The 25,685-nt window shown below is 36.5% G+C and overlaps 1 protein-coding gene and 1 pseudogene across 2 annotated transcripts in view; both read left to right on the top strand.

The window, feature by feature from the left end:
• Nucleotides 1-25,685, top strand: part of HDAC9 (histone deacetylase 9) — a 662,132-nt gene that overhangs the window by 400,527 nt on the left and 235,920 nt on the right. Inside the window, exon 13 of the mRNA XM_082692420.1 lies at nt 16,343-16,520. Coding sequence (XP_082548546.1) covers nt 16,343-16,520 — 178 coding nt within the window. The remainder of the gene's footprint in view (nt 1-16,342; nt 16,521-25,685) is intronic.
• LOC309845631 (26S proteasome regulatory subunit 4 pseudogene) lies at nt 22,890-24,788 on the top strand (annotated as a pseudogene). Its single transcript has one exon. The product of its transcript is annotated as a 26S proteasome regulatory subunit 4 pseudogene (transcript).

Here is a 25,685-nt window from a genome sequence, read left to right as displayed (position 1 = left end):
TTTATCTTCAGGCTATTATTTCTAGACCAGCGCTCTATTGTTCAAGCTGCACTGCTCTTTGGCCATCAACCAGACAGAGGGTGCTAGTCTAGGCCATTGCACAATTTCATCTTCCCCTGGGCTGTTATGTAATTAAAATAATTTCAATCTATTCTCTTGAAATTTTTTTTTTTCTACAGGCAATTGTAAAAATGTAGACGCTAAAAAGCAAACAAAGGAACAAAAATATAACTTGTTTTCTTTACTTTTTATTGTGAAAGAATTTACTCATTATGGACTAGCTACTTATTTAATTTCAAAATTTAAATGTGGTTTCTTTTGCATTCTGTAGTGGAGTAAAATCCCCACTGATTTAAAACGGTGATTTTCCAAGAGCACTGCAAAGGGGCTGGATCCTAAACATTTCTAAAGGAACCACAGATATAAATGCAAAGTACAACCAAATTAGTAATGTATTTTCTTCTGGAACTCTTATATCTGAGGATGTCTATAAATGCATCGGAAGCAATTTACATACTGTGCATATATGTAGTAACTTTTCCCAACATTCCAACTAATTGAGGAACAATGTTGTCAAATAGGTTCAGTTTTATAGTATTAAAATAAACCTCTAAGCCTCGATCCAGAACCATGGTTTAACTCTACACCATACACACTCACATTGCACGTGTATATAAATGGTGGTTACACTTGAAAAGGATTCCTTCCGATTCTGCTGGTGATGCTTTACCTGAAAATTTTGTAGTGTTCAGCTACCAACAACTCTGCCTTGTGAGATACATTGTTGTTTATAGATTCTTCATGATCTGAAAGTGAGGACACTATTTGACATATAAAATTTTACCTTTCCTTTGTGCCTTTTTGTATATTGTTTGATGGCATGAAAAATATGCTAAGCAAAGACTTGTTTGGAAGGAGAAGAACCTGAGAAGAAGGGAGTGAGACTGATCTGACCTCACTGGAAGCAACCAGTGAGTATGTGGGAGCAATAATTTATCTACCTGGAGCCTGACCTCTGCTACAAGGGGCCACCACTAGGAACTGGAAGGTTAGTATAGAAATAGTGAGTGCTTTCTGTTGTTGTTGAGCACAAACTTGTTATTCCAGCTTCTCCTGGACTGGGTGTCACTCTAGAATTCAGAAATAATACTGCCCACTGTTATGGGAGAAGAGGAATAGTGAGCAGTCTTATGTATTTGTTGAAGGTACCCTCTATCTTATCAAAGTTTTACTTTAAAAAGGAGCATTTTACTTGCCAACTCTTATGGTCTACAACTTTTTAAAATCACAAGCAATACAAATATTTTAGCAGGTACTTATGTACATAATCATTATATAGATATATAAACAGATGTAAAAATATATCTCTCCAAATTATATAAGCATATCACCACAACAATGTATTATTTATGTTAACAGAATATGTACAAAAGGAGAAATTAAGAAAGGTGAGCTAACAATGAAATAAAGATGATTTGTAAATATATTTTATCTTGTGAGGTAATGGGATAGAAACCTTTTGCACTATGATAAAAAAGTTATTTTTAACAACTTCATCGAGATATAATTCACATATCATATAGCTGAGTCACGTCAGTGTACAAATTCAATGGTTTTAAATATATTCACACAGCTGTACAACCATCAGCACAGTCGGTGTTAGAAAATTTTCCTCAAGCTCAAAAGAAACTGTGCCCATCAGCAGTAATTCTCCACCTCTAATCTAGGGAACTATGAATCTCCTTTCTGTCTCCATAAAAGAAAAATGTCTGTTCTGGACATTTTATGTAGATGGAATTGTACAAAACATGGTCTTTTGTGGTTGTCCTCTTTTACTTAGTATAATTTTTTCAAGGATTCATCCATGCTGTGGCATGCATCAGCATTTCATTACTTTTTTCTTTTGAATACATATTAGTGACTATAGTTGCCATGCTGTACATTACATCTCCAGGACTCATCTATAACTGAAAGTTTGTGCTCCCCCCCCCCTTTTTTTTAATACTTATTTTTTAGAAAGCGGGTTGGGGCAGAGGAAGAAGCAGAGAATCTCAAGCAGAACCCTCGGGGATCAGGTGGAGCAGAGGCTGGGCTCCATCTTGACCCTGTGATCTTAACCTGAGCAGAAACCAAGTCTAACCCTTAACGACTGAGCCACCCACGCAGGGGCCCTGAAAGTTTGTACCTTTGGACCGCCTGGAGGCATTTCACCCCGTGAACCTGAAGGTGTTCTCTGTGGCGCCGTGGTGTGGCTTGCGGAGATCTTGGCGGAGAAGGACTGTGTGCTAGTTAGTGTTGCAGGTACAGGCCGCTGTCCGCCTCGGGCCCTGTGCCTTCGGGTGGTTCTGGGCGGGGTGGGGGGGCGGGTGTAGGGAGTGGAAGGGGGAGGTTGGGAAGGTTCGGCCTGTGTTGTGGCTGCAGGGCGGGGCTCGGTGTCCCAGGTGCAAGCACTAGGACCTCCAACGCAAGGAAGGCAGAACCTATTTCCTCACCTCCTAGCAGATGCTGTGCGACCGGCAATCTTCCGTAGACCATTTGTGCCAGGCTCATCCGGCCGAGCCTCGGACACGGCTGTGCTAGTGTTGTGGTACCTGCGCTGAACCGGACAGAGTAGGGAGTGTTGGAGGAAGCGGAATTCTGTTTCCTCAGGAATAAGACTTGTGAAGGATAAAATCAGAGAAGGGGACAGCAGAACCTCCCAGGTGCCGTGTACCGCGTGCGTCCGTGTCGGGAGGAGGCGCTCACGCCGGTGGTCTTCCTGGCTTTCGAGGGCTGGACGGTGGAGCAGCGGGTCAGCAGCGGCGCTTCCCGCAGGCACGGGAGTGAAGACCAGGCCAAGGGCCTCGGTCTGGTTTCCAAGGAGCCGCGTCACTCCCCATAGGCCTTGACCGGTGAGGCCAGTGAGAGAGTCCGGATTGTACAAGGATAAGGGTCAAGGAGAGGCGAACACAGTGCTGGCAGCTGGGAGACACGTCGTGCCCTTCCCGACGCAACTGGCGTGTCGAAGAACCCGGGCTGGGCCAAGAAACCTGTTTCTGACAGTGTCGCGAGAAATCTGGTAGTGAATTGTTGCGGCATCTGAGGTGGGTGGTGCGAGACCGGACCCGCTGTGCGAGGCCGGGCGTCCCCACAAAAGAGGAGGGTTGCAGGCCACGGGGACCTGCGGATGGGGGCCTCGGCTGCTTTGCCAGGTGCCGCACGGGCCTGCGCCAGGACGCTTGCGACCGAGCTGGAAGATCGTTAAAGGGCAGCACTTTGAGTGCTACGTAAACTGTGTGTGGAAGGGATGTTGCCAGGGCTTCAGTGGTAGATGGCCACAGCACCTTGGCCCCGGGGTCTAGGTGGTTGCTTGCTACCTGTTCGGGCACCAGGTGCCATCACCTGTTCTGCCTCCCAGGTGCGATCAGTTGGCCATTTTTCAGCCTCCACTGGCAGCTGAAGACAGAAGCAGCTTACGCGTTTCACTAGCTCCTTTGCCTCTGCGTTGAGGCCTGGGCCTTCTTCAGGGCCAGGATCCTCCTGTAGGACCCTGGCTTGGAACAGCTGTCAAGGCTTCTGTTTTGTATTTTCCCAGACAAGAGATTTTTGTATCTCTCCTTTCCCAGTGAGGATAACCTATCCAGTGTTTTTACCTTTAAGAAATGCCTGAAAGGGGGCGCCTGGGTGGCTCAGTGGATTAAGCTGCTGCCTTTGGCTCAGGTCATGATCTCTGTCTCTGCCTGCCTCTCTGCCTACTTGAGATCTTTTTTTCTGTCAAATAAAATAAATAAAATTTAAAAAAAAAAGAAAGAAAGAAATGCCTGAAGGTGCGGCTACATTGTGTATTGAGCTAGTTAATCATTTTAAATGGAAGTAGTTTTGCCTCAACCGCTTCGGAGACTTGTGGAGGAGCTGGTGTCCTTGCCTCCTCTGGGATGGAGTTCTGCCTGGGAGGCCTGACCACTTGGCTTCTGTAGCTGAAGAGACAGGCCACAATGAAATTGGATGTTTACAGTGCATCACAAGTGTCTCTTTCTGGCACTTTACTGTTTTCTTTGTATAACTGCACTTCTCCTTGGTATTTCTGGGATGATTGAGACTTCATACACCAACCTGCATGGGCTCTGCCTATGGGACATGACCTTGAAGCTGCTAGGATTCCTTTAAAAACTTCTGTCCGCGTACTTTGAGAACAGCCCTTTGTCACCTGCTGGTAGGGACTCTCAGAATGAAGGGGACCTGGCTTAGCAAGGAGCAGTGCTTTGCTTCTTGACCTGCAGCTTCCAGGGTAGTTGTGCTCATTGGACCACCAGGAATGCTAACAGGTAGGTCAGAGGCTCTTACACCTCTGGTTTCAAATGCTTCTGAGACTTCTGCCTGTGTTCTATTTTCTCTTCCTTTGCCAATAATCTGGTTAACCAAGCTCTCCAGAATTGAGGACTTACCTCTGTTATGTAAAGTCTCTTGTATATTGTTAAATGTTTGGCTTCAGCAGTTTATCACAACCTTTTTTAGCCACCAGGTGACCCATTTCCCCAGCACTACCCCTGGAGGAGGAGGAGGCCTTTTGGTGGCATTGGGCTGTGCTTATGTGGTGTTTCCGGTCATTTAGTGTTGTTTCATTTACGACCCTCACTTAATGGATAGGCTTGCGGTATTAAGATATTAAGATATTAAGATTGAGTTTACTCTCATTTATTTTGAGGGGATATTTATACATTTTTAAGTATTCGTACTTTATCAGTTTGCAGTTTAATGCCTGTATTTCCCCTGAAAATGGCAAATAACATTGTGTATTTATAAATGAACAACAACAAAAAACTTACTTTTGTACAGCTAGATAATATGCCATTGCATAGATATACCATAGTTTATTCATCAGTTGATTGGTGTTTGTACACTATTATGAATAGTGATGTTGTAAACATTCATGTTTAAATTTTTGTGAAATATATATTTTTATTTCTCTTAGGTATATACATGTTATTGAAATTGCTAGGTCATGTGTTAGTTCATTGTACTGCCAAACTCTTTCCTAAGTGGCTACATCATAGTACCTTCTTACCAAGTGTATGAAAAGTTTCAAGTTCTCCACATTCTCACCAACAGTTGCTATTATATATCTTTTTGATTATAAACCGGTTTAGTTGTTGTGAAGTTATTTCTCATTGTGGTTTTGATTTGCAAATTCCTGTTAGCTTATGATGTTGAGCATCTTTTCATGTGTTTATTGGCCATTTGTAGATCTGTTTAAAAATTTTTAAAAAAGATTTTATTTATTTGTTTGACAGAGATCACAAGTAGGCAGAGAGGCAGAGAGAGAGAGGAGGAGGAAGCAGGCTCCCCGCTGAGCAGAGAGCCCAATGTGGGGCTTGATCCCAGTACCCTGGTATCATGACCTGATCTGAAGGCAGAGGCTTCAACCCACTGAGCCACCCAGGCGCTCCTGTATATCTTTTTTTTTTTAAATTAATTAATTTATTTTCAGCATAACAGTATTCATTATTTTTTCACCACACCCAGTGCTCCATGCAATCTGTGCCCTCTATAATACCCACCACCTGGTACCCCAACCTCCTACCACCCCCACCACTTCAAACCTCTCAGATTGTTTTTCAGAGTCTGTAGTCTCTCATGTACACTATGGAGTATTATGCCTGTATATCTGTTTTAAAGAAATGTTTATTAAAGAAATTTACTTAATTTTTTTTAATTGGGTGGGGTTTTTTTAATTGTTGTTGTTATTGGGGCATAAGAATTCTTTATATGTGCAGGGTACAAATATCTTACCCAGTATATGGTTTGCAGATATTTTCTCTGATTTGTAGATTGTCTGTTTACTTGGTCGTGTCCTTCTGAAAGAAAAGTTTTTACCTCTGATTATCTCTTAATTTATCTGCTGTGAGGGTCACTTTTGTCTTTTGGTCTTGTATCTGTGAAAATTTACTCCTGTATTTCTTCAAAGAATTTTAGGATTTTAGCTCTTAACTTTTGTTCTATAATCTTTTTGGAGTTAATTTTTGTGTATGGTATGAGAAAAGTTCAGTTTCATTCTTTTGCATGTGGATATGCAGTTGAACCAGCTATGTTTGGTGAAGGACTGTTCTTTCTCCATTGAACTGTCTTTTAAATAGCAGCAGAAGGGCTACTATTTTCTTTTTTACCCCACTTGGAGACTACAGCTCACAGGTACCATATTTGGATTCTATTCCTCACCGTACCACTGTTTAGCCAAATGTCATCAACCAGTGTCTCAGCCTTTCTTTAAGGTCCTAAGGTAATACTAAATTACTTGTACACACCCAGTATCATCTGCAGTAGTGTAGACTTTCTCTGGAACTTCATTTCAATCACCCTATTCTAACCATGACTTAAATAGGATAAAGTAATTATTCTAATACGCTGGTGAGTTAAAACAAAATAGGATATCTTAGTGACCTAGAGTTGTTGATGGGTTTAGCAAAGAATTTTGTTGTACATTGTGAAGAAGAAAAACAAGAAATTTAAGTTACATTTAAAAATGATGTAGATTTAGCAGCTCAGTCAAATAGTCATATTTTTCTTTCAGATATAAAAGCAGTTATATAATTTTTCTCCTAGTTTATCATTTTATTTACTTAATTATAATTTTTAAATTTTAATTCCAACATAGTTAACATATTGTTAGTTTCAGAAGTACAGTATAATGATTCAGCAATTCTCTACATTACTCAGTGCTTATCTTAAGTGTATTCTTTAATCCTCCTCACCTATTTCATCCATTCCTCTACCCACTCCCATCTGGTAACAATCAGTTCTCTGTAATTAAGAGTCTTATTTTTTGGTTTCTCTCTCTCTCTTTTTAGAAGCAGTCCTATTTCTATGATGTAATATATACATTCTTCAAACACAAAATTAAGTGACCTCCTGTTCTGTTCCAGGCTCTAAGTTTGGGACTGGAATAGTAGCAGTGCAGTGGGGGTTTCTATTCATATAGAGCAAGAGAAACTCAGACTGCTTGTAGGAGGATAAACTGTTAGACCTACTTCAATGAACAATCCACTAATATTTAGTAAAAGTGAAAATGAACCATAAATCTACAGTGAAATTGGTGACTGAAAAAGCAAGCAAAAGCATGTATATGAAGTTAATCATTTAAGTTAAAAATGATTGTATCTAAGAGTCCTTCGTTGTCCCAGTCTGAGTTAATGTCAGTTCTTGTTTACTTTAAATACACACATACACACCACCTTAGCATATTTAATCAATTAAAATACTGATCTTACAGAAAGTAAAACATTTTTTAAAAAACTTTAATGTTTTTAAAAAAAAACATTTAAAATGTATGCTTATTGGACAGTTTAAAAAATAGTCAGAATAAAAAGTAGCAATCAATAAAGCTATCGTAGTATCAGTGTTTAGAAGTAATTACTGTTAATTGTCTTTTTTAGATTTTATCTAAAATTTGCAAACTTAAATATGTTTTCTGTCCCAAATCTTCATTTTAAGTTCCCAATTTACATCCTTCGGCTCTCATTTCTGTCCCTTGAGTATCATTGTTCTTTCACTGAGATGAATTGAATAATATGTTAAAATTCTAAAGACAAAATGTACTTAATGGTACATGTTATTGTATTCATTTATCAGTGAAAGTTGGTACAAATTAATTTATATTTTATGAGTATATATTGACTTCAAAGTAAATTAAAATTCAAATTTTTTTTGAAGATTTATTCATTTTAGAGAGAGTGAGTGAGCAGGGGGAGGGAGAGGGAGAGAATCCCAAGCAGCCTCTCTGCTGAGCACAGAGCCAGAGCCAGATATGGGGATATAGCTCAGGATCCTGAGATCGTGGCCTGAGGGGAAATCAAGTCTGCCACCTAACCGACTTAGTCACCCAGGTACCCCTAAATTAGCATATTTAGAATTAATAAAAAATAACATTTGCATAGTTTTATTTTTTCTCATCTACTTTTACTTTTTCACTCATTCTTTGTATTTTCCAATGAATCTTTATTTCTTCCATATAAACTTACCTTTTCAATAAAACCATTGTATGTTGAATAATATTGGTGTTTTATATATGCCAACTTTTAAACTTTTAAAATTTACTTTAGATGTATTTATATACAGAAAAAATAATAAAACTTATAAAATGAACATAACATCTGGCCTAAAAATGTCATATAATGTACATCATATGGTATATGTCACATTATTATATAATATTATTGTACAGCAGTTACCTGTATCTCTCTCCTTTTTTATCCCTTCTATTTTTCTGAATTTGTTTTCTTTTTTCCCATGTGTTTCTTTATATTTTTATTATATTCATATACGTATTTAAACAGTATATGCTCTTCACTTGCACATTTTTTAACTTAAATGATTAACTTCATATACATGCTTTTGCTTGCTTTTTCAGTCACCAATTTCACTGTAGATTTATGGTTCATTTTCACTTTTACTAAATATTAGTGGATTGTTCATTGAAGTAGGTCTAACAGTTTATCCTCCTACAAGCAGTCTGAGTTTCTCTTGCTCTATATTTTCACTAATGCTTGGTATTGTCAGACTTCAAATTTTGAATCAATATGAGTGTAAAATGGTATCCCTTCTTGCTTTTAGTTTGCATTTTTTAAGTTATCACTGAGGTGGTTTCTATTCATGTGTTTGTAGGCTTATGGAATGTTTCATTATCTGGAAATTGCATATTCATACCATTTGTCCATTTTTCTGTCCCCATTTATTTTTAGGAGTTATGTATATAATGCAGACATTAAAAAATGCTTTATCCAATAAATATTTGCAAATATTTTACCCCCAATTTATCTTCTCTTCTGGGCTGAGCGGTCTGGACTCAGGCCCAGATCTAATTAGCACATAGCCGTGAGTTCTTAATGAACTTGGGTCAGAACCTAAAGTGATGCCTGCTTTGTGAGCTTGAGTCTGTTCAAAGCAATGGGTGGGATGAGGAGGGATCCCGGGCCCTCCTCTTGCCGCCCCAGTCTTTAGGCCCCGGTGAAGAGACAGCAAGCTCCAGTTTGGGGGCCTAGTAGATTCTTAGGGTACATTCTAACTTGTTCAGTCTCTTCTCTTTTCAACAGTGGCTTGTATTTTACTGACTCATGTTACATAAAAGTATTTTAACTCCTTTTCTTCCCTGACTTAGGAATGATATTCTCCACACCTTTCAGTTGTTTTTTGCATGATTATGAGTTAGGTATCTAAATTCGTTGTTCCTATTAGGGATCACCAGTTTTCCCAGCATCGTGTGTTGACATTCCTTGTTTAACTGTTACTCTGTAGGTCATCTTTGTTATATATGGATTTTCCAGATAGTCATGGGTCTCCTTTTGACTCTGTTCTATTCTGCTAATCTGTTATACTCTATTCCGTGATCTATAAATATCTATTGTGTTAAATGACTTAGCTTTTAGTATATATAATTCCTTGGTTTGGTCTATCTCCCCAACTTACTCTTTATGTTCAGAATTCATATTACTTTTATCTCCTAAACAAAATTTAGAATCAGCTGAAATATGCTAAAATTAATTTGGGAAGAATTGCTAATTTTATAGTAATTCTTTCTATCATGCAGTATAGTGTATCTTTTCCTCTCACTTTATATCTCTGACTACAGTGTGGTCAGTATACATGATCTGTGATAATTGTTTTTTACAGTAAAATATATGTAACAAAAAAATGACCATTTAACAATTTTTAAGGGTATAGTTCAGTGACCTTTAGTGTATTCACATTATTGCACACCCATCACTACCATTTCTCTCCAGAATTTTTTCATCTTTCCAAATTAGAACTCTACCCTTTATGTAACGGCTGTTTCCCCCTTTTCCCAGCCCCTGGCAACCACCATCCTGTCTTGATAAATTTAGTTACTCTAGGTATGTCATGTAAGTGGAATCACATAGTAGTAGTCTTTTGTGACTTGTTTATTTCACTTAGCCTAATGCCTTTAAGGTTCATCTGTGTTGTTGTACATGTCACAATGTTTTTAAGGCTGAATAATACTCCATTATAAGTACTAATTTTTAAAAGCTTGTTGACATTTGCTTTATTATAGGGTAAGTTTTGTAATTATGTACATATGTCCTTGAAAGAATATATTTTATTTTTTACAAATTTAATATATCTCTAAGTTAGAGAACTGTGTTATTCAAGTCTGTAACCTACTTTGTTTTGTGGAAAGTTTGTTATGACCTCCTTCCATGATGTGAATTTTTCATTTTTTTCTTTATAGTCCTGCCAGTTTATGCTCCTGACATTTTGAGCCGATATTCCTAGGTTTTAAATTTGTTGTTGTTTTTAATTAAACTTTCATATCATTTTATACGTACCCTTAGATGTTCTCTAATATTTTCTCATAAGGTCTGTTTTGTCTCTTTTTCAATGTGGCTGTGCAAGGTTTCTCCTCCCCCTCCCCCCCCCTTTTAAAGTATTTTTTATATGTCTTCATAGAACCTTTTAATGTAAACTTGCTCTGCCAAAGAATAAAGCCTTTCTGTCTTTTAAATTCACTTTTACTCTCTACCTTTTAATGGTAAATTGAGTACCTTCACATCAACTATGTTCAATAATAGGCAGGGATTCGGGATTTGTTTCTGGCATCTCCTTGTGAATTATATTGTTCAGCTTTTTCAGTGCTTCCTTTTTTTCTCCATTATTTTTTCTCCAAATACTTTAGGTTGGTTTCTTCTTGGTTTTGCTTTTTTTTTTTTTTTAAATCAATATGGTGTATTTTCATAAATCTAAATTATTTCTTTTTTTAAATTTCATTTAAATTCCAGTTAGTTAACAGCAGTGTAATATTAGTTTCAGGTATACAATATAGTGATTCAACACTTCCATACAACAACTAGTGCTCATCACAACCGTGGCGCTCCGTAATCCCCATCATCTATTTTACCCATTCCCGCACCTACCTCCCTTCTGTTAACCATCAGTTTGTTCTCTCTAGTTAAGAGTCTGTTTCTTGGTTTGCTTTCCTCTCTTCTTCCCCCTTCACTCGTTTGTTTTGTTTCTTAAATTGCACATATGTGTGAAATCATGTGGTGTTTGTCTTTCTCTGACTGATTTCACTTAGCATAATACTCTCCACCTCCATCCCTGCTGTTAAAATTGGAAAGATTTCATTTTTTATGGTTGAGTATTATTCCACTGTAGATTTTATACACACACACACACACACACACACAACTTCTTTATCCATTCATTAGTTGATGGACATGTGGGCTGTTTCCATGGTTTGGCTGTTGTAGGTAATAGTGCTGTAAACATTGGGGCACATGTATCCCTTTGATTCCTTTGAATTAGTATTTTTGCATTCTTTGGGTAAATATCTAGTAATGTGATTGCTGGATTGTAGGATAGTTCTAGTTTTAACTTTTTGAGAAACCTCTCAGTGGGAGGTTTTCCAGAGTGGATGCACTTGTTCTGCATTCCCACCAGCAGTGCAGGGGGGTTCCGCTTTCTCTTTTTCAAGATTTTTTTTGTCTATTTTAAAGTTATGTGCATCATTTTTATTTATTTAGCAACTACTTTTAAATTACTAACATGTATGTTAATAAAAAGTCTTAAGTTAACTAGTACTTACACACCCATCCTGAATAATACAAAGGCTTTAGAAGATGTAAATTTCCACCAGCCCTTGGCATTTTATAAGATAAGCTCTAGGGATATCTACAATTCTAATTTTCTGAAAAGCGAGACTTCTGAAGTTCAAAATGTTGTGAATCAAGAAATTAAATTTGCTCATAATGCCAAAAAAGAAGGAACATATATTATTTAAAGAAATAACTTTGGAAATAGAATTTTAACTGTTTTTAATAATTATTTTCCCATGAACCTTTTTTTTTTTCTTCCAGGTCATATCTTTTATTAAAGTAATTCAGATAATTCTGATTATTTCTATGATTACTTCAAAGATTAAACAGTATAATTTTTAATTTTGTATTGGCTGTTGCTGAGGTTGCATAATGATATTGATCAGAGCACATAATTAGCAACCACCCACATGTCTGGAACCAAATGTAACCGTCTGAAACAAAGTAAAAACACAGAAGTTATAAAATAGGTCCCTGAGCAATGGCAACAAGAAAGCAAAACCAAACCAAACACATGTAAAGAAAAATCACCGCTATTACAAAAAAATAGAACCTTCAACTTGCCTCTGCCTAGGGGCTTTATTACCTCTTAATCTCTGTTAACAATCCACCCCCAAATAAATATTTCACTCCAAGGGAGAACATTGTGCTTTTCATACAGAGAACTTCAAGACCTTTCCTATCTACTTTTAATCCCTGTCTCCCATGACTTAGAAAGGCCAAGACCACAGTAACATTGACATCTTATTAGGCATAAGAGAATTTATAAAAGAATTTACAAAATAGGTACGTAATAACTCCTCTGTGAAGGTGATTTACAATTTTTATCAGTGGGAGGAGACAGATGATGTTCAGGCATAGTGGCCTTAGACGACATACTTCATATAACAGAAGGTTGACTTACACATCTCAGTAACCTGAAAGAATTTCCCAGAATGACCATCTGGTAAAGTAAGCAATTGAAACCAAATCCCCAATTAAATCACCTGAAAAAAGAACAACTAATATATGCTTAAGAAACAGACTCAGTGAGGTACCTGGGTGGCTCGGTTGGGTATCTGTCTTCCGCTCTGCTCCTGATTCTAGGACTCTGGGATTGAGTTCCGCATTGGGTTCCTTGCTGAGTGGGGAGCCTGTTTCTCCCTCTGCCTGCCACCACTCCTGCTTGTGTGTGCACTCTCTCTCTCTCTGGCAAATAAATAAAATCTTAAAAAAAAAAAAAAGAGGAAACAGACTCAATATAGTATATTTAAAAATTTTAATCAAAAATGCTTTCTTGGGGTGGCTGTGTGGCTCAGTGGGTTAAAGCCTCTGCCTTCGGCTCAGGTCATGGTCCCAGGGTCCTGGGATCAAGCCCCACATCGGGCTCTCTGCTCAGCAGGGAACTTGCTTCCTCCTCTCTCACTCTGCCTGCCTCTCCACCTACTTGTGATCTCTGTCAAATAAATAAAATCTAAAAAAAAAAAATTACAAAAATGCTTTCTTGAAGTGAGAGAGTTATTATTCACTTAATGGGCATTTTTCATTCGGGCTCAATAGATGAAAGTTTAACTTGGGTATCCATCTAATTTTAATAACAACGGGTTTTGTACTCTTCAACATTTTATTTTTCTGACAACACAACAGAGAAATATATACTTTTATACTTAGAACTATGAAAAATAACCATGGACAAAATTATCTCCCATTAAAATTGTTAAAAGAAATAAAAGCTTTAGTGAAACACTTCAATCCATTCCAGCTATAATAGGAAAATACTACCTCAGTTTTCAGCATCAAGCAGGATTTTTTTTATTGCTGAGGAGCAATACCCATCTGAAATAAAAGTGGCTTACCATTTTGTGATACTTTGATGTCAGATATGCAGCATAATAAATTGTGTCTTGCTGGATAGTCAAGATTCCCCCATACATTAAAAGCCATACTTCATTTGTAAAAGTGTATAATGTAGTCGACTCTTTTGAAAGTGAACGGACTTTTCTCTATTCTTTAGTCCTTTTTGAAGTAGAGGTTCAAAAATATTTGACCTATGTCTGCTCTTGGGTCTAAGTCTCGACTGTTTATTTTTAAAAACATTTACTATTTTTCTTAATTAAAGTTTTAATACGGATGGTATGTAGAAAGTTTGGAAGACTCATAAAAGTACAGAAGAAAAATAATCCTGAAATCATTCATTTCCTTCATTATCTCTTGGCTCCAACACTAAATAATTTCAGAGTATTGTCCTTTGGTAATTGTTTTGTCTTGTCTCTATTTTCTTATATTTTTCACTCGTCGTTCCTCGGTTTTACTGTGTTATGATTGCTTATAACATGTATTCAGCTTGTCTTCCACAACTCAAATTAAACATCACATTCTTAAATGAAAGTTGCCTCAACCTCTGTATCAGATATTTCTTTACATTTTTTCATGGCACTCTGCACTTATCTTATATAGCACTCATAATATTTATAATTGCATTATACTTAGAAATACTTAGTATCTGTATTCTAACTAGGTAATAAACATAAAAAAGGCTCAACATAATAATCAGAATGTACTCCTGGGGACAACATTTGTTATACAGTAGTTAGGATTTGGCTGGAACCTAGAAAAGGAATAGAAAACATAATGTTGAGAATGCAGGTACCCTCAGGTCAGAGAGCCCAAATGCCAGGCTGGGGAAGTTCTTTAAACCTTCATTTCTTTCAGAGAATTTTGTGACAACTTCTTCCTTACAGAGGGCATTTGGAAGAGAATTCTTGCAGGAAGGAATACGATGGATTGTCTTAGAAATAGGGTGATCGATCAACGGACTTTAGCATTAGGTTAGATGAGGGTTAAAGAGGTTACAGTAGGAAGAGACAGAAAGGATGGAGATTACATTCAGGTCTATTTTTTCCCATGCATTTTAGATCATATGCAGCAAAGCCCCTTTTCCCCACAGAAAATTCCCCAAGTCATAATTACAAATTTGCATTCCCTCTGAGTATCAACTCCATGAAAGAAGGGACTATGTCAACCTTACTATTTATTGTATCCTCAGGGTATTGAAGATGGAGACACTCAAGAAAACAAGAGAGTTAGACTCCTGTCAAAATATTAAACCTATTATAACTAGAACTAAATCCTGACCAACCCATCCTTATCAAACCCAGTGCTCAAAGCCTGAGCATGTGACAAATGTCTTCCAATTGATTGATGGTTCAGTTAGAGCAAAACAGCAGTAACAACATAGACATATATGTTAACTATAACTTATTTTAAAATTAATTTTAAATAATTACTATTTTTTTTGAAAACTGAGTAGTCTTAGCCTATGGTCTATAACTATATATTTATAATCATAAGTTGCACATTTATATGTAGCATTAACTCATATACAGGGGAAGTTGTAATGATATAAAATGATGCAGTATGCATTGAATACAGTTGTGTTGCATGTAGATTTGTTAGCATTCTAAGTGGGTAATTTATACACTTAGGAGGTAACAAGCCTTGCATTATATAGAAATACAAGTGTCACATATAATGGCGCATGTTGGGTACAAGCAGTTGGGTTAGGTTAGTAACAGGAAGGATAAGGCAAATCCTCACTAAGGAGGAGTGATGTGTGTATCAAGTCTTGAAAGAGAAAATGCTATCCAGGTAGATCAAAGCAGAAAGTCATGTAAAATTTTAAAATTAGAAGATATTACTCTTATACTTAAAAAAAACTTTATTAATCTTTTGGAATATCAGTTTCTTTATCTGTGGCCTGTGGTAATCATTTTTTGGATCAATGTTCAGCTATTTTCAATGTTCAGAATATGGAAAAGGAAAGAAGCATAAAAAGCAGCATGAAGGTTATGAATTCCCTGATTTTAAAGAAGAGGGAAGATATTCTCTATTTAATATTGATAGGTAAATTAGCTGCCTCTGCGTTTTAGAGATTGTCTTTGTTTGAGATGGAGGAATAGGCTAAGTGAATCTTCAGGAACTTCCAAACTCTGGCTCTTTGATTTCGTAACTTAATTGCCTTTTTTTTTTTTTTTTTTTTTTTTAAGAGACAGAGAAGCAGCCTAAGTGCATCTTCCAGGAACTTCCAAACCCTGGCTTTTGGATTTGATAACTTAAGCATGAAGAATGTTAACATTGTTAAATCACTGAGATTATATATTTAATGCTCTTTAAAGAAACTAAACATTTTTATAATATTGAGATTACATATATATTTATATATGTATAAAATATATATATTTTATAGTATTGAGATTATACCATAATATGAAAATTGCAATGTATTAAAACATAGCCATTTAATTGGTAATTTTTAGGCTCCCTTAAATTTTATTAGCAATATTAGTAAATTCAAGATAGAATTTTCGGTATTGAGCCTTATTGGCAATTTGAAAGCAGCTAAATTGTTTTCCTACTTTGTGTTGCAAAAATTCTAGAGCGATATTCAAAACGTTGCTATCAAGATAGGAAATGAATCTAAGTCAATGTTCCTCTTGAGGTTAAAGGTCTGTTTCTTTCAATCAGTTCAAATTGACAGGCCTCCTGCCATCACCTCCTCCTCAGCTAGTCAGACAGCCCTGGCAGTCAGTGTGAAAACATCTGTTGAATGGATTTATTAACTAGATCTTGTTTTTTCTCTCTCTCTATTTTTTTTCTTTTTCCTTCACACCGTTTATTATGTCTCTGACCTGATGAACTTAATTTGTTTACACGTCATTCTCAGTGTCTCCCTCAATGCTTGTCTCATGTTTCTTTCTACTGTGCTCTTTTCTTGGCAACAGCCCTTCCTGGAGCCCCAGCACACACGTGCGCTCTCAGTGCACCAAGCTCAGCTGGCTGTGGTTGGCATGGATGGATTAGAGAAACATCGTCTTTTCTCCAGGACACATTCCTCCCCTGCTGCCTCCATTTTACCTCATCCAGCAATGGACGCCCCCCTCCAGCCTGGCTCTGCAACTGGTAGGAATCCCTAAAGACTCTCCCTAATAGGCAGGCTAAATGCACCGTTCTTGTAGGATTAGGCGATTTAAATGCTCTGAATAACTCCAATAGCAAAACACTCTGTTTTAACCCAATGCAACCCAAATTTTATGAGGTTATATTGGCCACAAGACAAACAGCACATCTGATAAATCTTGGGCTTAGTATTAATAGCCTCATAAATTGTTATCATTCAAGGGCCTGGAAAACACATCAACAGGTGCATAGGTCCCTTTTGGAAACAAAATCCCTACAACATTCTTTAGCAGTGTTCCTCCATCTTTTCCTCCTAGTTGTCGTGGCCACTAGGAAATTTATGATGTTCAGCTTCATTTGACTCTAAAGCGTGCCTATCCCCCAGTTTGTTTTTCATGTTGTTTTGTTTGTTTCATTGTTTTCTTCTGACCTGCCATACAAATGACTCCTGGGAGAGAGTGGTGCCAAGTCAAACCTTGTTTAATGCTACATGCATTAGTTCCATTTCTATTTATTATGGCACCTCTGGGTGGGCTATTTGACCAGCCTCTTCCTTTGCCTACAGCTGTGTTTGATATTTTAGAACCTGGCTACAGAGGAAAACAAACCAGATAATTCCAAGGCCAGAGGAAGGTCAAGTCTGGAACATATACAAAAAAGGGGTGCTATTCACTCTCCAAAGGAACTCTGCTGTAAATATCCATGTGGATAAATACTCCTTTCTGTCGTCACAAAACTGGGGTCCAGAAGATATCCATGCTCTCAAACTTGAGGCTGATCAAATGCAAGATACTGTATCCCTAAGGGGCCCATAACTTGGATGCAGTAAGGGGAATATTCTTGTGCACCTTCTCTCAAAGGCTCTCACAGGTTATCTGATTTATTTTTGAATCAATTTTCAGGATTCAGAGTTTGTTTTTGTGGCTTTAGTGACCTCATGCAACCCTTTGTGTTTGGAAAAGTTAAAGCACTTTTTCTAAAATCACATTCCCAAGCCTTGATATCATCTTATTTAAAAATCAATGAACGGAATGGCCAAGTTATTTAACTTTGATGGACCTCTTTAATAAGTAGGCAAAGGAACTGCTTTTTATAAGGTGTTATACCACAAGCCAGCATTCCATCGTAGGCATTATAGGCTGGGTATATTTGCATATATTTCTTGCACCACATTACCCACTGCCTTGGATCCCTCTGTTTCTGAGAACATAGCAGACCTGCCCTGGTATCGCAGAAAACCCAGGACTACAACCCAGTGTCAGCAGAAGCTGCTTGGATCAGTCATGCCTGGTTCTCGCCTTCATTTTTAGAGAGTGCTTGCTCAAAACCAGATATATAATATAGAGGAATACTTTTGGTAGCCATTCAGATTGGTAGCCTTCAAGAATTATATTCTTCTAAAGTTCTTTTTCCTGAAAGTATTTTTTATTTACCTATAACTTTCAGAGAACACAGAGCAGTAATCATCTTATCATAATGACAGTCCCACTCACTCAAAATTATTTCCTTAATTTTTAAGTGAACTTTAATTATAAAGTTTCATGGTGCTGTTCCCATGGATTTTACTGTCTGCTATTGAAATCCTATTGATTGAGTTTCTTTTCTAAGTTAAGAGCAGTGACCCTTTCCTGACATGCTTTGGCCTTTCCTCTGCTTTTAGATGTTCCTTCAATATGAATAAAGCACGTTCCTTGAATATTAGAATGATACTACAATTTGAGGAAAACAGGGTTGCCAGATGGACAGAGTTGTTAGGGCTTAGAAAAATCCAGGTGAAAGACTAGACTATAAACCTATTAACATAAGCATGACAAACAACCTAATCATTCAAACCAAATGCTGGGTCATTTCAGATCATTAGTTTCTTTCTTACAATGTCAGCATCCTAGTATTTATCAGAGTTTGTATTCCAAACACAAGTAGGAAAATGAACTTGAGATTATTTTCATCTTTAATGGACTTGATAGGGCACATTTCTTGCCTAGTGATTAAATAAACACTTAAAAAAAATGGGATTTTAGGCGCACTTGGGTGGTTCAGTTGATTAAGTGGTTTTTTGCTCTGGTCACGATCCTCAGGGTCATGAGATTGAGTCCCCTCTCAGGTACATGGAATCTGCTTAGGAGTCTGTCTCTCCCTCTCCCTCTGCCCCTTCCCCTACTCACATGCATATGTGTGATTGCTCTCTCTTTAAAAAAAAAAAATGCACAGGATTTTAGTGTTTCTAATGATCTTGATTTCAAAGGTGAACTCATAAAAGTATCTTTACTTCTTTTTAGAAGTAGCATTAAATTCCTTTTTATCTGATTTTTTAATATCTATTTGTTGTAGATGCATTCAAAAACATCAAAAGTGACATTCAAGTATGTTCCTTGGGAACATTTAGTTTTTCTTTGTTTTTTGTTTGTTTGTTTGTTTTTCAAAAGAAAGTTACACAGTCTCATGTACTCAATAGCTGTTCCACTAAAAAGTAAGGAGTAGAAAACAAATAATTCGTAAAGGTGATTTGCTCACACGTGTCCTGTGAGAGCTGTACTTCTTGCTGTAACTTAAAAAATTATTTAATAGTTAACTCACATAATTTTCAAAGCATACCTTTTCAAACTTACACCTTCCATGTAGATTCTCAGCAGCCAGATAAAGCAGCCATACCACTCCCTTTTTGAAAAGAACCAATCAGTGTTCCCAGAGGAAGTTGTCTGAATTCAGTCAGTTGTTGAAAGATAAAGTGTTCAGTCTTAAAGTGTTCAGTTTGTTTCCTCTGAGGACTTGAATGGACCAAGAAATGGACTAATATGTAGCGACTACCTGGTGGCCTTACAGAATGCCTGGTAAGGATATTTCTAGGATGGACAAGAAGAGCTTACGATCATGATGCTGCTAGTGTTAAGGAAGAATGTATTGTAGAGCCAGGTTGCCACATATTCATTTAAAGGGATTTTATGTTACATTGTAGTGAGTAATAATATTTTTAAAAAAATAATATTAAATTTAAGAGGTGGGTTTTCTGTTCTGTTTAAAGCCAAGAATTATTGTGTATATGAATTCTGGTAATTCAGGAAAGGACAGTGTATTTTGTCTTTTTATCATAGCCGTCTCTTCTGCTCAGCTGTTCCTAACAGAAATGAGGCTTGACCATGACTCACAACAGGTCGTTGATAGTATATGACATAGTTGTACCAAATGGGATTCACTGAAACAAAATTTTAATGGCAAATGAGTTGATTGGTTTTATCTTTCCTATCACCCCGTACAATTTAAGATCTTCTGTCTTTCAGCCCTAGGCTGCTTTACAGAATCTGTGAGAAATTCTTTCTTTGTGATATTATCTTGTTAGTTAGTATCTAGTGTAAATAGGATTATATTACTCAAACTAAACCAGCATTATGAAAGCCATTAAAAATAATTTAGTTAAAAGAATTTTTAAACTGGTCCTTAGTGGGTAAAACAGTGTGATGGAAAGTGAAATACATTTGAACATTTCAGTATGAGAATAGCAGCACTGGCCTACCTTCCTCCATCTCTCCCTCCCTCTCTTCCTTCCTTCCTTCCTATGAAAGATATTTTCTCTCGTCAGGCTCCAATTAATCCCTGTTTTTGTTTATATGTTATTTCCTTCAGGATACCTTGCTTGGTCAGCTAAATCCAAATTAAATCTATTCTGATCTCTCATAACAAACTGGATTTTTCCTCAAATGCTGTAATTATTTATTTCAGGCATTGTGTTCCAGTGGGCTCTCCATGAGGAAAGAGACTGTCTTTCTGTTTCTCTGTTGCCAGTACTTAGGTACATGGCTAGCACATGGAAAATGCTTAGTGTATATATTTACCGTATAATAAACAAGTAAATCAACAAACAAATGAACAACTGAATGAAATGAGAGTGATTAGACATGAATTACCTAAAATTTTACAAAAAATATCATTAGTACATTAAGTGAAATTTTGGGGTAGCATATTTTTATTAACTAGAGAAAAAGGATATATGTTCATTGAAGGCAATTTGGTAAATCTAGAAAACTGTATAGGAGAATCACCCATTATTCCATCACTGAGAGGTAACCATAAGTAAAATATGGATTTATCTTCAGTATGTTTTCCTCTTCCTTTGTGACTGTCTTTAACAGAAGAAAAGTTATATGTGTGTTTGTATTCATATTTGTGTATGTGTGTATTTGTAAGCTTATGTGTAATTGTGTGTGTGTATGTGTGTGTACTTTAAGACCTCTCAGAGCAACTTCTCTGACCACCTATATCAGAATGGAGAGGTTAATTTCTTTTGGGAAAATGCCTTAAGCTTATGAGTAAGGAAAATTTCTTTTGGGAAGATAATCAGTTTTGAAATTAACATCTTCCAGTATACATGCTTGAAATTTCTCCTGAAAAACTCTTTGAAAAATTGCTCATCTAAATCTCACTGAAGATGGTAAAAATAATTATTTTGTTTATTCAGATGATTAATTGAACTTGATCACATATATTATATATCATAACATATAGCATATGTATTTATAAGTAAATATATAATCTATACATATTTATATATATTTATATTTTTAATTTTTTGGCTTTTTTATGTCTGACAGTGTCATCCTTGTTACTTTCACACATACTTGGACACAGAGTTATTGGGGCACATCTCTTTTTGTCTGAAAGGTCTAGAAATATGGACAAATGCTTAAGCATTTGGACAGTTTCAGTTTAGCTTTGACAGGAAGTCTGAATTCATACTGGTATGAAGTCCCTTTCTGGGCTGCCTGTTAATTCTTTTCTGTAGCCTTATAGTATGTTTTCTTTGTCTTGTTAATTAAACAAACAAATCATATTTATGATGAACATTTGCAGTTACATGCTCATATACATGTCTCTTTCTAGTTACGGAAAAATTCTTTAATTATTCCTATCATTTAATTACTGTGAATTCCTCCTTGAGGGAAATCACAACTTTTTGTTCAGCTACATCTTCTCTGACTTCTGTATTTTCCTTTCCTTATGTACATCTCTAAGTTTATATTCAGTAGCAGTGATTTGGTTTCTTGAAATGTAAATTCCTGTTTTGTTGCCTGCAGTGTAGATTTTATAGGGCCAATGTCTTTTGACATTTGAGGATGTCAAAAAGCTTTCTAAAATTTTATTTTGGTTCCTATAGTAAATCATAGTCAGTGATCTAACTAGTAGGAATGATGTTCCCTTTACAGTTTCTGTAGTTTATTCTCATAGGCCCTGGGTTTTGTTTGTATTTTTTTGTTTGTCTTTGCTCACTCATTCTTGAATATAGAGAAATCTTTCTAGGTATTTGCAGGCAAGTATAGTGAATCTGTTTGATTTGACTTTTTTCCAATTATATGCTGGTTGAATCTCCTCTTTGGCTATGCTGTTGAATGGCAATACTAGTTCAGTTCCTAGGTTTCAACAGACTAGCTCATACAGTATTAGTTGGAAAGCCTAAGGTGGGATTTCTTCCAACAATTTCCTTTTTAGATGTCTGATACTCTTGATAGGATGATTTACATAAAAATTATAAGTCTTAGAAATTCTTTTTATCTACTCAGAGACATAGTTTAGCAAATTTTAAACAATCATTTTTGGATATTTTTTATTTTTTGCTGGACAAATCAAGTTTCTCAATTAATAATTAAACAGGTAATTTCATTTACATGTGCCTGTTGAAAGATACTATAACAAGTATTATAGATATTAGAATTTAAAGAGTACAGTAGATATAGAACAAAAAGGCAAGGGGTGCCTGAGTGGCTCAGTTGTTGAGCATCTGCCTTTGGCTCAAGTCATTGTTCCAGGGTCCTAGGATTGAGCCCTGCATTGGACTCTCTAGTCAGTGGGAGGCCTGCTTCTCCCTCTCCCTGTCCCCTGGCTTCTCTTTCCTCTCTCACTGTCTCTCTCTCTCTCTCTCTGTAAAATAAATAAATAAATAAATAAAATCTTCAAAAAAGAAAAGAAAAAAGAACAAAAAGGCAAGACTAGAATTATGAATAAAAAGTATAATAGCTAACTGTAGCTATGAAGTGGATAGACTAGAATTATGAATAAAAAGTATAATAGACTTTTGGATAGACTTATGGATAGACTAGAATTATGGATAGACTAGAATTATGAATAAAAAGTGTAATAGCTAACTGTAGGTATGAAGTGGAGGTTATTAGAAATGACCCTTGGTTCAAGATAGCATTTAATATCCATTTTAGTAATTCCACCCATTTCAGGTCTTTTTAAAGTTTTTGAAAAAATATTTTTAAGAGGTTGACCTCCTAGCCCCGTACATTTTTTTTTTCTTTTTTACTATATGGAGTTTTTAAGAAACATGTCATGTAACTATATTTATACATGCCTCATCTTGACTATTAGATCATGAATTAAGTGTAATAAAATGAAATTGTTGGCACCCAGGATTCGAGTGGCTGAAGCAAGATGGATCAGAGTCAGAGTGGTGCTCATGGCCCTGGAGCTGGCAAGAAACGTGACAAGGACAAAAAAAAACCAAGAAATCCAAACCTCCTGTACCAACTAAAGTGGGAGAAAGAAGAAGAAACAAAGGGACCAGATGCTGCCAGCAAGCTGGCACTGGTGACACCTCATACTCAGTGCCTGTTAAAATTGTTGAAGTTAGAATTAAAGACTACCTTCTCATGGAGGAAGAATTCATTAGAAACCAGGAAAAAATGAAGCCTTTAGAAGAAAAGTAAGAGGAGGAAAGATCAGATGGGTGATCTGAGAGGGACCTCACATTGCTAGGAACCTTGGAAGAGATCACTGGTGACCATAATGCCATCATGTCTATATCTGTGGGTTCAGAGCACTACGTTAGCATTCTTTGCTTTGAAAAAGACAACATCTGCTGGAACCAGGCTGCTCAGTCATACTCATCCACTGGCTACATGCCATCATTGGGATGCTCATGTTTGACAGGGATCCTTTGGTCACAGTGATGAAGGTAGAAAAGAGCCCTCAGGAAACCTATGCTGATATTGGGGGGTTGGTCAACCAAATCCAGGAAATTCAGGAAACTGGAGCTTCCTCTCTACTCATCCTGAATATTGATGAAGAAATGGGTATAAATACGCCAAAGGAGGTCATTATATGATCTATCTGGCACAGGTAAAACCTTATTAGCCAAAGCAGTAGCAAACCAAACCTTAGCCCCTTACTTGAAAGTGGTTGGCCCTGAACTTACTCAGAAGTACCTAGGTGATGCCTAGGCACTCATTTGGGAATTGTTTTGCATTGCTGAAGAACATGTACCATCCATCTGTTTATTGATAAAATTGATGCAATTGGAACAAAAAGGTATGACTAAAATGCCAGTGGTAAGAAAGGAATTCAATGAACAGTTTTGGACTGTTGAATCAGTTGGATGGATTTGACTCAAGGGGTGACATGAAAGTTATCATGGCCACAAACCAAATAGGAAGTTTGGATCCAGCACTTATTAGACCAGGCTGCATTGACAGAAAGATTGAGTTCTTCCTCCCCAAAGAAAACACTACAAAGCACATCTTTGAGGTCCACACAAGCAGGATAATGCTAGCTGATAATGTAACTGTGGACGACTTGATCATGGCTAAAGATGACCTGTCTGGTGCCAACATCAAGGCAATCTGTATAGAAGCTGGTCTGATGGCCATAAGAGAACATAGAAAGAAAGTAACAAATAAAGACTTAAAAAAAAATAAGGAAAATATTCCTTATAAAAAATACAAGGAAGCACACTTGAGAAGCTCTGTCTCTAGTAGACCACTCCTATGTTCCTTTTTGAGTGTGATATGCAGGATGCCCACTGGGCTGCCTTCATCTGTTGGTCATATGAAAAGCCCTCTCCAATAAAAAGAGTGCTCTTTCTCAAAAAAAAAAAAAAAAAAATTTCTGGCACCCAGATCATAATGAACATCCAGTGACTATTTATTGCATTTACATCTTTCAGGAAAGATATCATGCTATCTATATGTATCCTGTTAAATTTCTGTCCTTTGGCCCTGTACGATATTAAATAAATGTTGTTGAGCAGATACCTTGAGAAGGTGTAAAACCTCAGGCAATTGCCAGAAAGAAAATACGAAGTTGAATGTTAAGAATTAGGAATCAGGATTAGGTGTTTTAGGAATAAAGATTCTAGACTCAGCTTAACTCATAGACTGAAATAGACCCAACCTAACAGTGTAATGTGACACTGGGTATAAACCTTTAAACAGGAATGGTTTCTGTGGATAAATAATGACTTAACTGCAAATAATGATTAAGAAAAGGAAAAAATAGATAGTAGGTGCTTCAAAAACATCTCATTTAATAAAACTGAATGCCAGAGAAAGTAGAGTCTAAGCATATCTAGAAAATGTAGTAAAATCTTTTTTGATGGAAAATAAACTTCTAGGCTTTAAAATACAGTAAAGACTTTATGATAAGACTCCTGTGTATATTTTTCCAAATCCTTATTTAACTCTTGTTAAAATTTATCAAGAGAGAGAGATTGATCCATTGGCTTATGTTGCAAACGGTAACCAGTAGGGCAGAAAGAGTCAAAGAAAAGTAGAATTCCATATGAATCCCAATGAAAAGGGCAGGCTTATTTCTCACACTGAAAATCTTTGTTTCTGAATAAAAGATAGAGGAAAGGAATGGAGATGAAGGATGAGGTTAAAGTCTTACCTTGCACTCTACCTGGTAACACCTCATTGTTACATCATTAAGATGAGTAAGTGGATGTTTAGAGTTCCACACTTTATTTATTTCTCCTTAAATTCAGGTGTCTTTCCAAGAGCTTCTGGACTTTGTATTATAATCTCCAGATACTTGGCAATAACTTCCAGCTACCATAACCTGTTTTATTACATTTTTTGCAGTGGTTTATGGAGAAAATGTTATTAAAAGAGAAACAGTATTATGGAGCTAAAGTTAGATATGTCAAGAGATGAAATAGAAAAATTAACCAACTTGATTAAAATCTCTAGTCTTAAGAAAACACGTTTTCACAATGAGAGATGCTGTATTTTTTGTGTCTGTTATCATTAATATATCTTTTATGTAGTTTGAAATTATAGTTGAAAACGTTAAACTTCCAACAAGAGTATGTAACAATTTTAAATATTTTTGCACCCAACATGATAGTACCCAAATACATAAAACAAAAATAGAATAATCAATAGTAATACAATAATA

Source organism: Mustela nivalis, assembly GCF_964662115.1.
Source record: "Mustela nivalis genome assembly, chromosome: 12".
NCBI classification, from domain to species: domain Eukaryota; kingdom Metazoa; phylum Chordata; class Mammalia; order Carnivora; family Mustelidae; genus Mustela; species Mustela nivalis.
This window is presented reverse-complemented; position numbering and strand designations above follow the sequence as displayed.